The sequence below is a fragment of the Phyllopteryx taeniolatus genome, chromosome 5, assembly GCF_024500385.1.
Source record: "Phyllopteryx taeniolatus isolate TA_2022b chromosome 5, UOR_Ptae_1.2, whole genome shotgun sequence".
NCBI lineage: Eukaryota > Metazoa > Chordata > Actinopteri > Syngnathiformes > Syngnathidae > Phyllopteryx > Phyllopteryx taeniolatus.
In genome coordinates, this window is record NC_084506.1 from 16072278 (window position 1) to 16087270 (window position 14993).

The 14993-nt window shown below is 41.2% G+C and overlaps 1 protein-coding gene across 1 annotated transcript; it reads right to left on the minus strand.

Annotated features, from left to right (window-relative positions):
- Window positions 1-4641: 4641 nt before the first annotated feature.
- On the minus strand, window positions 4642-13699 carry LOC133477736 (C-type mannose receptor 2-like). Its single transcript, XM_061772809.1, has 14 exons — window positions 13617-13699; window positions 13402-13464; window positions 13257-13284; window positions 13022-13110; window positions 12815-12946; window positions 12529-12637; window positions 12387-12454; window positions 7695-7784; window positions 7475-7537; window positions 7335-7362; window positions 7130-7215; window positions 6881-7015; window positions 6312-6432; window positions 4642-6240 (listed from the first exon to the last, which is right to left on the minus strand). Exons 2-14 carry the CDS (start codon window positions 13462-13464, stop codon window positions 6131-6133), a joined length of 1122 nt encoding a protein of 373 aa, XP_061628793.1. The 5' UTR covers window positions 13617-13699; the 3' UTR covers window positions 4642-6130.
- Window positions 13700-14993: the final 1294 nt, after the last annotated feature.

Consider the following 14993-nt stretch of genomic DNA (forward strand, 5'->3'; position numbering starts at 1 on the left):
TTGATGCATTTTTTTCCCCCATAAATTCAGTTGAGATCAGGAGTGTTATGAATGTAATGTTGGGATATTTTATCTTTATTTTCGTGCTCCCGAATGGGCCTAGTTGTTTATTGTCTCACATTACACAGTAAGAACAAAACCTACATGATCAGAAAGCAACTGAGGGCAGAGAAGCAATGAATGCTTTGTCGTGGAAGTACAAAGTGAGGTAGACCGTCTTCTAACATCAAGATTTTTTCAAATGTTTGTTTTATAGGAAAAAAAGAAAGAAAGAGGGGAAAAAAGGCTCCAGAGATCCACCATCATCTACGGAACTTTTGTTTTCCTTACCCAAATTCCGTTCACAATATAGTGGGTATGCAAAGTATTCAGACCCCCTTAAATTTTTGTGATACTGTGATATTTCAGTTGTTCTTTTTTCTGCAAAAATTTCAACAATTACATTTTTTTCTGCCAATATGGTGTTCTGTGTGTACATTAATGAGGAAAAAAATGAACTTAAATGGTTTTAGCAAATGGCTGCAATATAACAATGAGTGAAAAATTTAAAGGGGTCTGAATACTTTCTGTACCCACCGTAGATGCACACAATCAAAATACTCACTTGTGGCCACAAAATAGCTATAACACGTGCACAAAAAAACACATTTGTAGGTTTAATATACAAACCCAATTCCAATGAAGTTGGGGCATTGTGTTAAACATAAATAAAAACTGCGGCACGGTGGCCGACTGGTTAGAGCGTCAGCCTCACAGTTCTGAGGACCCGGGTTCAATCCCCGGCCCCGCCTGTGTGGAGTTTGCATGTTCTCCCCGTGCCTGCGTGGGTTTTCTCCGGGCACTCCGGTTTCCTCCCACATCCCAAAAACATGCATTAATTGGAGACTCTAAATTGCCCGTAGGCATGACTGTGAGCGCGAATGGTTGTTTGTTTCTGTGTGCCCTGTGATTGGCTGGCAACCAGTTCAGGGTGTACCCCGCCTCCTGCCCGATGACAGCTGGGATAGGCTCCAGCACCCCCGCGACCCTAGTGAGGAGAAGCGGCTCAGAAAATGGATGGATGGATAAATAAAAACTTACGCTGGTCAGTGAAGAAAAAACACACCAACCCTTTTAGTGAGAACTCAGCAGAAAGGCACACCCACGTTGGTTATGAGATTCGATAGGTTGTTACGTAGCAACTTTGGCTACTATGGTGTTGGTTTTGTTTATGTGATATATGGGACGTCCCACCCTAAATGATACAACTATTTTTTTAAGATAGAAAATCACCTACCAACTGGACCAATATGACGAACCCAATAATAAAAAAATTTGAATCATTAACTCGTATCAAAAGGAGTACAGCTGATGATCAGAACTGTGGGCATGGCCTCCAAACGCGGCAAACCGGTTTAATATTTTATGCCCCCCAAAATCAAACTGCTTTAATCATAATTCCATATGCGGCTCTCACCAATGATGCTCAAGAGAATGGGCAGAATTGGGGATTTGGATATGACTAGTATGCAACTATAGGCTTTGGATGGGAACACCTCATTGGTGAAACAGGTTATGATTGGTCCAGTTGGTCAAAAAAAAAGCAGCAAATGTAACGAGAAAAGATTGTGTGGTTTGCATGGGTCCCAGGCCTTTGTTGCGCACAGTTCCGGCACAATTATCACAAGATTGTATTATGCCATTAATGAACGCTACTGTACCAGCTGAGGGGTGTAAATCATGGGATCCTATATATCCCGTAACAGAAGCAGATAAACACAAACCGATGTTTTCTACTTTCGTAGCACCAAATAATTTCACTTGTATAAACATGATTAGTAAAGGAAAAAAATTAGGACCACTGAACGACACACAGTGTAAAGTAACCTTAAAGGTCGAACCAAATTTTGTGCCAGTATCACGGAGCGACATCTGGTGGTGGTGCGGAGATGATAGACTGTTTGATAGATTTCCTAAAGATATAGCTGGATTGTGCGCTATTATCACTTTGATATTGCATGTGTCAGTATACCCTATGCCTGTTCAAGATTTAATGGAAAGGGCACCAATGTTTTGTCCAATCTAGAACATAGACAAAAAAGAGATTTATCCTGGCAGAGGCAAAATTATCCAACATAAAACATACATCGACGCCATAGATGTTCCTCGTGGGGTTCCTAATGAATACAAATTAGCTGACCAAGTTGCAGGAGGATTTGAATACTTCATATGCTGTTGGTGTACGATTAATAAAAATGTTGATGGGATAAACTATATCCACTTCAATGTACAGAGATTAGGAAATTGGGTTGGAAGCTGTGCACGAGCAGCTCAAGGACGTTCCAAAACCGCATAGCTGTCGACATGCTCCTCACAAGAGAGAGAGGTGTTTGCGGTATGTTTGGAGAACAAACAATACTGCTTCAGATGGCAGCTTGACCAGAGCCATCGATGGTCTACGGACCCTCAATCAACACTCCTTGTGGGACAGCTGATTGGACGTTTTTGGTAAATACAAAACCCTAATTTCACCAATATTGATATCAATTGCTGTTTTTGCAGCCATTCTGACATTGTGTGGATGTTGTTGTACCCCATGCATTCGGGCTTTAATCAGTAGATTAATTACCACAGCAATTACCCCCACATGGAGCAGATTTATCCTTTATTGGAGGTTGATAATGATGACGATGATGATGATGGTGATGTTGTTTTACCTGATTTGTTTCCTGATCCAGGTGATTACGATTCATTCATTCATTCATGTATGACAAGTTTACTCTGAGTGTAAATGTATTTGGTTCATAAAAATGATTCTACAGTTAAAAAAAAAATCGAAATGAAGTGACTGTAAAATGATATGAGAATTGTGCAAATACATGATAAACAGGAGGGAAATGTGAAATATATTGTAGAAGTTATCATTTATTTGCTTAGCTTGCCTTAGTATTATGGACCATTTTGAGAAAGGAACATGTCTCGCCTTCAAGAAGATGACTCAGCAGGAATCATCAGACAGAAGGACGTGGCCGGGACGTGGCAGGTGTTGATCCCATGTTTTCACCTTGAAACCCTACCCTTAGTGTGTTGTGTCTTGTAGCTTAGTACGTTATGTCTTGTAAACTTAGAAACCTCCCTATTTCAAATAAATACAGGAGCGACGGGAGAGATTGTTGAGGGCGTATTGAGAGGCTGTAATCTGAACAAGCTCCCATACGCCCTCCTCATGAGCGTCTTCATTCCTTTTGTGTCTATTTTTTATAATGTTGGGTAAGATAAATTCAACAATATACAAACCCAATTCCAATGAAGTTGGGACATTGTGTTAAACATAAATAAAAACGTACGCTTACATGCAGTGATTTCTCCACATTCGCTGAACCTTTTGATGATATTATGGACCGTAGATGATGAAATGCCTAAATTCCTTGCAATTGTACGTTGAGGAACATTGTCCTTAAACTGTTCGACTATTTTCTCACGCGCTTGTTCATACAGAGGTGAACCTCGCCCCATCTTTGCTTGTGAATGACTGAGCAAATTAGGGAAGATCCTTTTCTACCCAATCATGGCACCCACCTGTTCCCAATTAGCCTGTTCACCTGTGGGATGTTGCAAACAGGTGTTTGATGAACGTTCCTCCACTTTCTCAGTCTTTTTTGCCACCTGTCCCGGCTTTTTTGGAATGTGTTGCAGCCATAAAATTCTAAGTTAATGATTATTTGCTAAAAAGAATAAAGTTTATCAGTTTGAACATTAAATATCTTGTCTCTGTAGTGTATTCAATTAAATATAGGTCGAACATGATTTGCAAATCATTGTATTCTGTTTTAGGCGGCACGGTTAACGACGTTCAATCCCCGTCCCCGCCTGTGTGGAGTTTGCATGTTCTCCCCGTGCCTGCGTGGGGTTTCTCCGGGCACTCCGGTTTCCTCCCACATCGCAAAAACATGCATGGTAGGTTAATTGAAGTCTCTAAATTGCCCCTAGGTGTGAATGTGGGTGCGAATGGTTGTTTGTTTCTATGTGCCCTGCCCTGGATGAGTTGCATACCAACCAAACAAGCATAATTGTCTTTACTGTGACAAGAAGCGTTCCATCCTTTTATCTCTGCCTATGGAGGATTTGTGATGATGGGTGCGTCAACAATTATGATGTGAAAGTTCCTGAGTGTCATCAAATCACTGTAATTAGTTGGTCTGTTGTTCAGAATTTCCTTCCTGGTATGACGTATTGGGCCAAATCTTCAAGGTTGAGGACAAACAACAGCAACTGCAAATTCAAGTAACTTCTTTCTCTCTTTCTTCATTAATAAAAATAAAATAACTGATCTGGACTAATCAAATGACTTTTCACGCACGATATTGTATTTGCATTGAGCACGTGACGCCTGGCAGACTTTGCCTGTGTCTTTTATGCCACGGGCTTTGGAGCCTTTGTGTGTGTGTGTGTGTGTGTGTGTGTGTGTGTGTGTGTGTGTGTGTCTAGTCATCAGGCATGCCCACCAAATTTCATGTTGCTAGGTGAAACATTTAGTCACTTTCTGACCTTACGGAGTTGAGTTTTGTCTTTTATGACGAGTTGTCAAACTTCGCTGCTCGTGTATCTGAACTACAAAATGGCGCCGCTTCCAGTATTTAAATGTTATCATGCAAACAAGTGTTTGAAAGCCAAGGCAATGCAAGTTTATTTTGTATAGCACATCACAACAACAAGCAATTCAAAGTGCCTCACACTGGACAAAACACAATGACAAAGGGAAAAAGAAAATAATAAAACCCGCAGGAGAAGGTAAAGTGAAGGTTACAGTGCAGACTTGCAGTAAGTGAAAATAGAAAGATTTAAAAGTGATAGCGTTTTAGCCAAAGACAGTAGTAAACAAGCATGTATTTAACCATGTTATAAAAGAGCTCAGACTTTCAGCAGACCCGATTTTATTTCCTGGGCGCCTTTCCCAGATATATGGAGCATAGAATGCTTCTCCCTGATTGGTTCTGACTCAGACCTGCACCAGATAAAGTGAGCAGTCTGGATTGTTCATAGTGGCCTAGAAGGTCTCCAGTGTATTTTGGGCTGAAACCATTCAGAGCTTTAGAAGCTAACATAATATCTCAAAGTCTGTTCTCAAAGAGACAGCCAGCCAGTGCGAAGACCTCTGAGCAGGTTTGATGTAATTCACTCTCTTGGTCTTCATGAGTTTTGAATCAGTTGCAGTTGTCTGACAGACTTTTTAGGCAGACCGGTAAAGGTACCACTACAGTAGTCCACTCAACTAAACATTAATGAATGGACAAGTTTTACAAGGTCCTACAGGGACATTAGTCCTTTAAACTAGAAACTGACTTTGAATACACATCCACTCGCTAGTTTGGTTCATGCATTTAACCAGTGCTTGTAAGGGGCCTAAAAGAAAATTCTGCTCTTGATTTGCTTACCCAACTGTACAGTACAGAGTCACAGCTACCTTGTGGCCACAAAATAGTATTGTGTTGCCCAAATGAGTATTTTGTGTGCAAGATTTATCTATGCTGTGGCCACAATTGAAGTTTTTTTTTCTCCCTATGTCATGTCTGAGGCCCCATTAACATCACCCCCTGTGCCGTTTAGCAGGCACACGAGTCACATGACGTCATTTTAGCAATATAAAAAGTACATAGTGCAATGAGTAATATGGTTAAGTATTTTTCTGTAAGATGTTTCAAACTCTTGTTCCATGTGCCTCATTTTAACTTTGAACAGCTGCCGCTCCAAAGGTCACTGCCATGCTTGCAACATGCAAGTAAATTATTGAATACGACACCTCAGGGCCAAACAGGTCAAACCACTTTTAATCACAAGGGGTATGCGGGGCCGTTTCAACTCCCACATCACCCCAGAGGAAACCTGCGGCAGCAGGGTGTCTGCTTGTAGATTGTATTGGGTTAAATATTCCAAACGCAAATAAATCACAAATGAGTGCCCGGAGTGACAAGCATCGATGGTGTAGAGGCGCAATGCAGACTCAAAACAGACAAGGGTCTTTGTGGGCCCAAACAAGGGCCGAGACAAATTTGTTCTCAATAATAACTGATCATTGTGGAAAAAGAAGAAAACAAGAGATAATAATAAACCCTAAAATGCAAACAGACCACCAAAGTTTGACAATGTCTCACTAGGGCCGCGGACAGGGGTCTGGAGAGTTAGGATCTCCGCCATTGCACACATCGATGATGCAAACATATGTATTACTGGCTGTGCAGGACGCAGTTTGCCAAAGTCCATCTGTAAGAAATAAATATTGATGTATAACAGCATTATATTCGGAGCAACCTTTACTCACTGATTTTACTTACCACTCTCATCAAGCGCTACACAGTTACCATTAAGGCTATTAGGCTCTGGGACAGGCGTAGCATTGACATCAAAGTTAAGGAAATTCTGAAGTGAGCCATCAGTCCATATGTAGTCACCTTCCTGAAAGACAAAGACACACACATAAAGATTCCTTGATCCATTCCTTGGATTTGGATGTGGTGTCTGTTTGTCCCAACATAATTCCTCTTGATTGTTTTTCATTATGATTAGAATCATACAGTATCATCACGAGACTCATGTTTGATGTCAACATTTCCAGGTAGGGTTGCGGAAGACAAGATCAGGTAATTGGAGTGTTCAAGAATATACAATTAATCTTGAAAGAATAGTTGAACTTAAGTCCTCCCAGTGGATATTTAACAAATGTCAACCTCTAGGTGGCGCTAGTTATGGTTCAGTGTTTTGTCCTCTCTTGACTTGACATATTCCTTTAAGCTGGTGACAAAATTGCGTCTGGAGGACACATTCATTTTGTTTGTGGCAAAAATACTTTTACTGAACTCAAGTGACAGGATTCAATCAACGTTTGTACTGGTCAAAGTATTACCAAAATTGCATCATGGAGTCCAATCCAGAATGGGGTAGTAGTAGTTTCACTCGCTCGACCCACTTCTAGAACGAGTCTATTTTCCAAGTCACTGTGGATGGAGGCAAGATTTCCACCTCGATCGATGCAGTTTTTCTGATGGGAAAAAAAGAGGAAAAAGTTGTTTTCGCTCATTTATATCCGTCAGACAAATGGATGACTGATTGGAATAGAAAAACATCACAATTATTGTGGAAAAGTCTACCATACCTCTGCTGCGACAAAGCTCGCAGCTGTAGTTTCGTAGATGTAACAGTGACAGTCCAACTGAGTCCAGCCTACAGGACATTTAATGTCTGCAACACAATTGTTGTTTTAGGAAGAAAATGAGACATTCGTCAGTAAAATCTGGTGACAACCCCGACAAAACTAAGATATTGTTCATTTGAAAAAGTATCCAGTCACAGCTACCAACTTTTCCAATGACTCAAGGGGAAAGACCACTGCGAAGAAAAAAAGCACATTGGTAAACTCAGACTACAGATCACTGACACGTATGTATACACAATCGTAAATATATGTTTATTTAAGTCAGCAGGTGAGATTTTGACTTACGACTCCAGTCAACAGTCCGCTGATCCCGTAAAGGAGAACCAACGAGCCAATAGCAAAGCCCATCTGTGCCACCAATGACAGAAAAATATTGACTCTATTTAACAATAAATATCAGTGTTACATTTTCATCTCACCGTGTGAAACAAAAAAGTAGTTAAATGTTGAAAAAGTCACATGACATTGATTTTGAAAAGTAGGATATAAGGCCGTGTTCAGTTACCTTTGCAGTCGCGTTGCTTAATGCTGAGAAAAACGACGACGATTCTTTTTGTATGTCGGGCTGGTAATCTTGGAATGTTGGACGTGTCAGCTCATGTCAAAATCACATGACACATGAGACCAGATTCGCACAACAAGGAAATAACTTGAAGTCATGTTTGTACCCAGACAAAAAACAAAACAAAGAATCTTGATTCCTGATGTTCTCTCTTTGCCAAACAGGTTTTGTACCTAAGTGACTCGCTGGAAACCCAACTCGAAGGAATATTTTAGTACAATGGAGCTTTCACAAACTTAATTCGTTCCGAGAGTTGTGTCGCAAACCCAAATGTTTGCCAAATGAAGCAATATTTGGAAAAAGTACAAATATCGTTTTTGGGGTTTTTTTGGTCCTGTTTGGCTGTTAGGTCAAGCAGAATGGAAAATCTGCATCCCTTTTACAGTTTTACTGTGTCACAGTGGAGTTTTTAAGCTTCCGCTACGGTTTCTTAGTATTATAATTGAGGTTTATTGAGAATCAGACTTGATAAATCAAACAGAATAAAGTTTCTAGAAGGGAGAGAGAAAAAAAGACAAAAGACAAAGCACTAATTGTAAACAGGATGAGAGAAAATCATTACATTATCTACAACAATGAAACATTAAATATGAGTGTTGCATGGGGCTGTAGTGCTACACCCTGTGAGGGAAGGACAGAACAAGATAGAACAGGACAAGGACAGGAAAGAAGCATGCAGGACCAGGGTCGTGAACCCGGCTGTACAACTGAAGTGTGGTGGGATTAATTATGTAAATTATAAAAGTCTACAGAACGAGAGTATAAGTGAGGGGATACACAATCGATTTGCATATTCATGAGTTATTTGTTGCAGTAAGTGCGTGACCCCACACCCAGTGAAGGAGTGCCAGGGGTGTGTCTGCGGATACATGGCAAGTGAATTGACACCGTTTTACATGCACAAATACTGACAGAAGTGGCCTGTAATTGCTGTGGCCGCACACTCAATCGAGCGAAAGTACAAATATCCATCCATCTATCCATTTTCTGAGCCGCTTCTCCTCACTAGGGTCGCGGGCGTGCTGGAGCCTATCCCAGCTGTCATCGGGCAGGAGGCGGGGTACACCCTGAACTGGTTGCCAGCCAATCGCAGGGCACATCGAAACAAACAACCATTCGCACTCAGTCATGCCTACGGGCAATTTAGAGTCTCCAATTAATGCATGTTTTTGGGATGTGGGAGGAAACCGGAGTGCCCGGAGAAAACCCACGCAGGCACGGGGAGAACATGCAAACTCCACACAGGGGGGGCCGGGGATTGAACCCGGGTCCTCAGAACTGTGAGGCTGACGCTCTAACCAGTCGGTCACCGTGCCGCCAAGTACAAATATCTTAACAGAAAATAACTTTTGTTGAAGTAAAAGTCACCTTGTACAATATTAATTGTGTAAAAGTCTTAAAATATCAGGCATTTTTTGAACTTGTGTCAAAAGTACATTTCTGATATTAAATGTACTTAATTATTGGAAGTACAAGCGTTATTTTTTTTTAAAGTGAGTGTTTTGGGATTTTTACCATTTTTACTTATTAAAATAATATTTGTTTAAAATGGTAAATAAGCTTTCACTTATAGAGCTTTTTCTACTTTCAAGGTACTCAGAGCACTTTAACACCTCATTCACCAACTGATGACGTGGCATCACCGACAGACAAATGGATGCATCAGGAGCAACTGGGGATTCAGTATCTTGCTCAAGGACATTTTGACCTGGTCACGGACTGTTTATTTATTTTTATTTTTTTCCAATATGAGTGTCAAATACAGACAGAAAAACATGTGAAGTGACTGCACAGGGTTTCTGCTTCAGATCCATAGAATAGCATGAAAAAAGCTCAGTGTAAATGTCGGGCTCCTTAACATTATGGGTGGATTTTCCGCATTTTACATTGTAGTATAGAAATAAATGTCAACGGAGCCAGGCAAATCTTTGCACTGTAATTCAAAGGCAGAGTTAAAGGTGGCACTGGGTCTCCTAGACTTTCCACCGATCTGATTGGCTAGATTGGATCAGCCCATATTTTGCATTTTATGCAAATTTTCGTAATTCGCCGATCCAATCAATGTCGTCATTGATCGGATCCACGAATTAATACATTACAGACGATAAAATCTTGTTTACTCTGGGGATGTTTAGCACTGCCATTGTGTATGTTTGAGTTCAAAAGCCAGTGATATGTTTTCAGAACTGTTGCGTGTCTTTTTGAGCGGAAACTGTTGCGCAAGTCGGCGGAAGTTCTGCCTCCGTATCCTTGACCATCCAATCACAAATCTAACAGCGTATGCGTTAGAGTTATGATTGACGCAGTAAAAAAAGGCTGAAAATCATTTTATTTTCGTGAAAGGATGCTATCTGCAGTGTGTATGTTATTTATTGAATTGTAGCATCTCTTTAATTAAGGCAAAGAACGGTTAATCTCGCCGTAATCCCTTCAAAATAGGTGTCCTCGCTCCTACGCACATTCAGTTATTCTATGAACAATTATACAACATACTATGACTGCTTACTTTTTCTCACTTTATTTGGGAGTGACATTAAAGAGGCCTGTCACAAATGAGAAATGCATCCATGCTTCATTTAGTAATAGAGTATCCCCTGGGAATTCTATCCACTAATCAAGTATTCGGATAAAATATATTTTTGCTTGGCTAAAGAGCAATTATGAATACACAAGAGAAAATTTCACTTAATAATGCTCTACCAGCTGGTTTCCTTTTTTAGATACGTGACAGTATTTTTCTTAATTCACATTGCGCATATACAACCCCAATTCCAATGAAGTTGGGACGTTGTTTTAAACATAAATATAAACAGAACAGTGATTTTCAAATCATGTTCAACCTATATTTAATTGAATACACTACAAAGGCAAGATATTTAATTAACACACTGATAAACTTGATTGCTTTTAGCAAATAATCATTAACTTAGAATGTTATGGCTGCAACACATTCTCAAAAAAGCTGGGACAGGTGGCAAAAAAGACTGAGAACGTTGAGGAATGCTCATCAAACACCTGTTTGGAACATGGCACAGGTGAACAGGCTAATTGGGAACAGGTTGGTGCCATGATTGGGTAGAAAAGGAGCTTCCCTGAATTGCTCAGTCATTCACAAGCAAAGATGGGGCAAGGTTCACCTCTTCGTGAACAAGTGCGTGAGAAAATTGTTAAACAGTTTAAGGACAATGTTCCTCAACGTACAATTCCAAGGAATTTAGGGATTTCATCATCTACGGTCCATAATATCATCAAAAGGTTCAGAGAATCGTGAGAAATCACTGCATGTAAGCGTCAAGGCCAAAAACCAACATTGAATACCGGTGGCCTTCGATCCCTCAGGCGGCACTGCATCAAAAACCGACATCAATGTGTAAACGATATCACCATATGGGCTCAGGAACACTTCAGAAAACCAATGTCAGTAAATACAGTTCGGCGCTGCAGTGATGCAGACCTTGTAAAGATGTGGTAAAGAAGGAGCTAAGCCGGAAGGCGAAGCTCTCAATTTACCGGCCGATCTACGTTCCTACCCTCACCTATGGTCACGAGCTTTGGGTCGTGACCAAAAGAACAAGATCCCGGATACAAGCGGCCGAAATGAGTTTCCTCCGCAGGCTGTCCGGGCTCTCCCTTAGAGATAGGGTGAGAAGCTCGGTCATCCGGCAGGATCTCATAGTAGAGCCGCTGCTCCTCCACATCGAGAGGAGCCAGATGAGGTGGCTGGGGCATCTGAATCAGATGCCTCCCGGACGCCTCCCTGGTGAGGTGTTCCGGGCACGTCCCACCGGGAGGAGACCCCAGTGACGACCCAGGACACGCTGGAGAGACTACATCCTTCGGCTGGCCTGGGAACGCCTCGGGATCCCCCCGGAAGAGCTGGATGAAGTGGCTGGGGAGAGGGAAGTCTGGGCGTCCCTGCTAAAGCTACTGCCCCCGCGACCCGACCTCGGATAAACGGTAGAAAATGGATGGATAGATGGATATAATGATTTTTATATTTCAAGAACTATCCATCCATCCATCCATTTTCTGAGCCGCTTCTCCTCACTAGGGTCGCGGGCGTGCTGGAGCCTATCCCAGCTGTCATCGGGCAGGAGGCGGGGTACACCCTGAACTGGTTGCCAGCCAATCGCAGGGCACATAGAAACAAACACCCATTCGCACTCACAGTCATGCCTACGGGCAATTTAGAGTCTCCAATTAATGCATGTTTTTGGGATGTGGGAGGAAAACGGAGAGCCCGGAGAAAACCCACGCAGGCACGGGGAGAACATGCAAACTCCACACAGGCGGGGACGGGGATTGAACCTCAGAACTGTGAGGCTGACGCTCTAACCAGTCGTCCACCGTGCCGCCTAGTTCAAGAAATAGACTAAGCAAATTCAAAATTGCCAGAGTAGGAAAAAGGACACAAACACATATTGATTCAAAAGGATTCTTTCATTTAACAGAGAGTTGCTCTTTTACAAATTTGTTGTCAATGAAAATTTAGCATTATCGAAAAACAAGAAAAGCATACTTGATAGTAAACCCATAAATACAAAGACAACAAGAGTTTGATATTGTGTCATTGAGGCATCATGACCTCAATTGTGACAGAGCACAGGATAGTACGAGGAGTGATTAATGTTTGTAATGGAGCACATCTCTGATGCAAACAAATGTTTTCTCGTCTGTGCAGGACTCATCCACCCAAAGACCATCTGTAAGAAAAACAAATAATTATATACTGTATAAGAGCATTATATTCTTAGCAAACTTTATAGATTTTACTGACCTCCCGCACCCATTGCAACACAATTACCACTGTTATTAGGCTCTAAAAGGGAAAAATCAAAGTTAAAGAACGTCGCTCCGGAGTTGTCAGTCCACACAAATGTCGTATCCTGGAAGACAGTCACATTTAAATGAGTCACACTTAAATACTTAGGGTTAGGCACTCATTGTACACATTCTTCCTTTCAGCTGTTGACAACAGTGAGTCTGCAGGACACATTCGTGTGGCAAAATTTGTACACAAGTGAAAGGATTCAATCAGAAGTTTGCACTGTTAAATATTTTACCGTAGCTGTATTACTGAATCCAGTCCAGACTAGACCCACACCGCCACCTGCTTGAATGAGTTCAAGAACAAATCCATTTTCCAGGGCACTTTGGATGGAGACCAGATTCCCGCTGAGGATTTGGCAGACATTCTGATGTAAAAAGAGTAAAAAGTTAATTTCACTCATTTTGGATCTTATTTGAATCACAACTATTGTCTTCCTTACCTCTGCATCTGTAAATGTCCTTTCTTCATCTACGTACATGTAACAATGACAGTCCAGCTGAGTCCAGCCTGTAGGACAGTTATTGATTGCTACACAATTGTTGTAAAGGGTGGTAAGGGGGCGTGGCGGGGTGGGGGTGGGTGGGTGGGGGACAAGACAGGTGGATTAAATCTGGTGTCAATGTTGACAAAACCCGGAAAGTGTTCATTTAAAAAAGGGAGTCATAGCTACCAACTTTTCCAATGACTGAAAGCGATCGACCGCTGCAACGAATTAAAGCACATCAGTATAATCGGAGTGACATAAATGAAGACACAAATACAGCAAACACCATAGCAAATATGTTTTTATTTAAGTTAGCGTGTGAGATTTTGACTTACAACTCCAGTCAGCAGTCCACTGATTCCACAAAGGAGGACCAACGAGCGAAGAACAAATGCCATCTGTGCAATGATAGAAAAATACTTAATATTTCTAACAATACATATTAGCGTTACATTTACATCTCACCATGAAAAACAAATAATCAATAAATGTTTAGTAAGTCATATGATACTGAGTTTGAAAAGTAGGATGTTAAGTTGTATGACGTTACCTTTGCAGTCGTGTTGCTTGATGCTGAGGACGACAACAACAATTCCTTTTATACGTCTGGTTGGCAGTCTTGGAATGTTGAATCTGTCAAAGCATGTCAAAGTCACATAACACATCAGACCAGCTTAACAAGGAAATAACTTCAAGTCAAGTAGTATGCAACCAGACAACAAAAAACACAACGAACAACCTCTATCACTGATGTTCTGTCTTTACTGAACAGGTTTTGGACTGAAAAAAAGTCATTGGGAACCCAACTTGGGGGACTAATGGAGGACATTTGTGGTAATTTGGAATTTGGAAGTGGGAACACCTCAACACCTCATATGTCAGGATCATCATACACTGAAGACCCACTGTGCTTGTAAAAACACCAGCCTTGACATATCAGACAATTCCAGATCCCTCGTTTACCTCCAAAAGACCTGTCAAAACCTGACAGCTCAATCCAACAAAGTTGTTGATATTTAGAAAAAAATTTGGGGGATAAGTTCCCATCTAGCTTTTGTGTGGCTGTGTGTCAATATGTTCAAATCTTACCTTACACTTCAGATTTGAGTCAACTATGACAAAAATCAAAACTAAATCATTCACTGCCAGCCTTCCCAATTAACATGGATATTTGACTTCTAAAGCACCCAATGGCAGTGAATGTTTAACACAATACTGCCAACCCAAATGAGCACTAAAAAAAGGGCACAGCTGACAAGCAATTAAAAGACAAAGAGAGATCACATCAATTGTTAAACTGGTTTAAATGTTCCTGGGTGTCATTAATTATCAGCCTGTTGTTGAGAATTACCTTCTTGGTAATGGGGCAAAACTTGATAGAGATGACACACACCAAGTATAATTACTCAGCAATAAGGAACAATGTATCGCCCAACAAAGCAATGAATTAAAAAGTCAACCACAACCAACACCGCAAGCAAAGTCAATGGTTTCAACGTACAATATAGTTTTTCCTTCAACCTTTTTGCCAGGAATACCAACTGGGGTACAGTAAACAAGCTCACACTGAACACCACAAAAACAAAAGGGATCATTCTGACTTCAGGAAAGGTGGCACTGAGCCAGCCCCGTGCCACATAAACGGGAATGCGCCGGAAAGTGTTGGCACTCAGATTCCTGAGGGGTGTCCATCTCCGACAACCACACTTATCAATGTTGTGTACACACAAAATGGGGCCTGAAAGAACGTCCCGCACAAAGTATGCGACCTATCAAAATAAACTTGATGTGAACTCTGACACATGCGTACGTACATTTAGGAGGCAGGGGAATTAAGCAACGCAGTTAGTGAGGCGGTGAAATAAAGCCGGATTGTATGAGCATTTAGTTTCACCCAATACAAGTTTTAAATATAGATTGTACACAG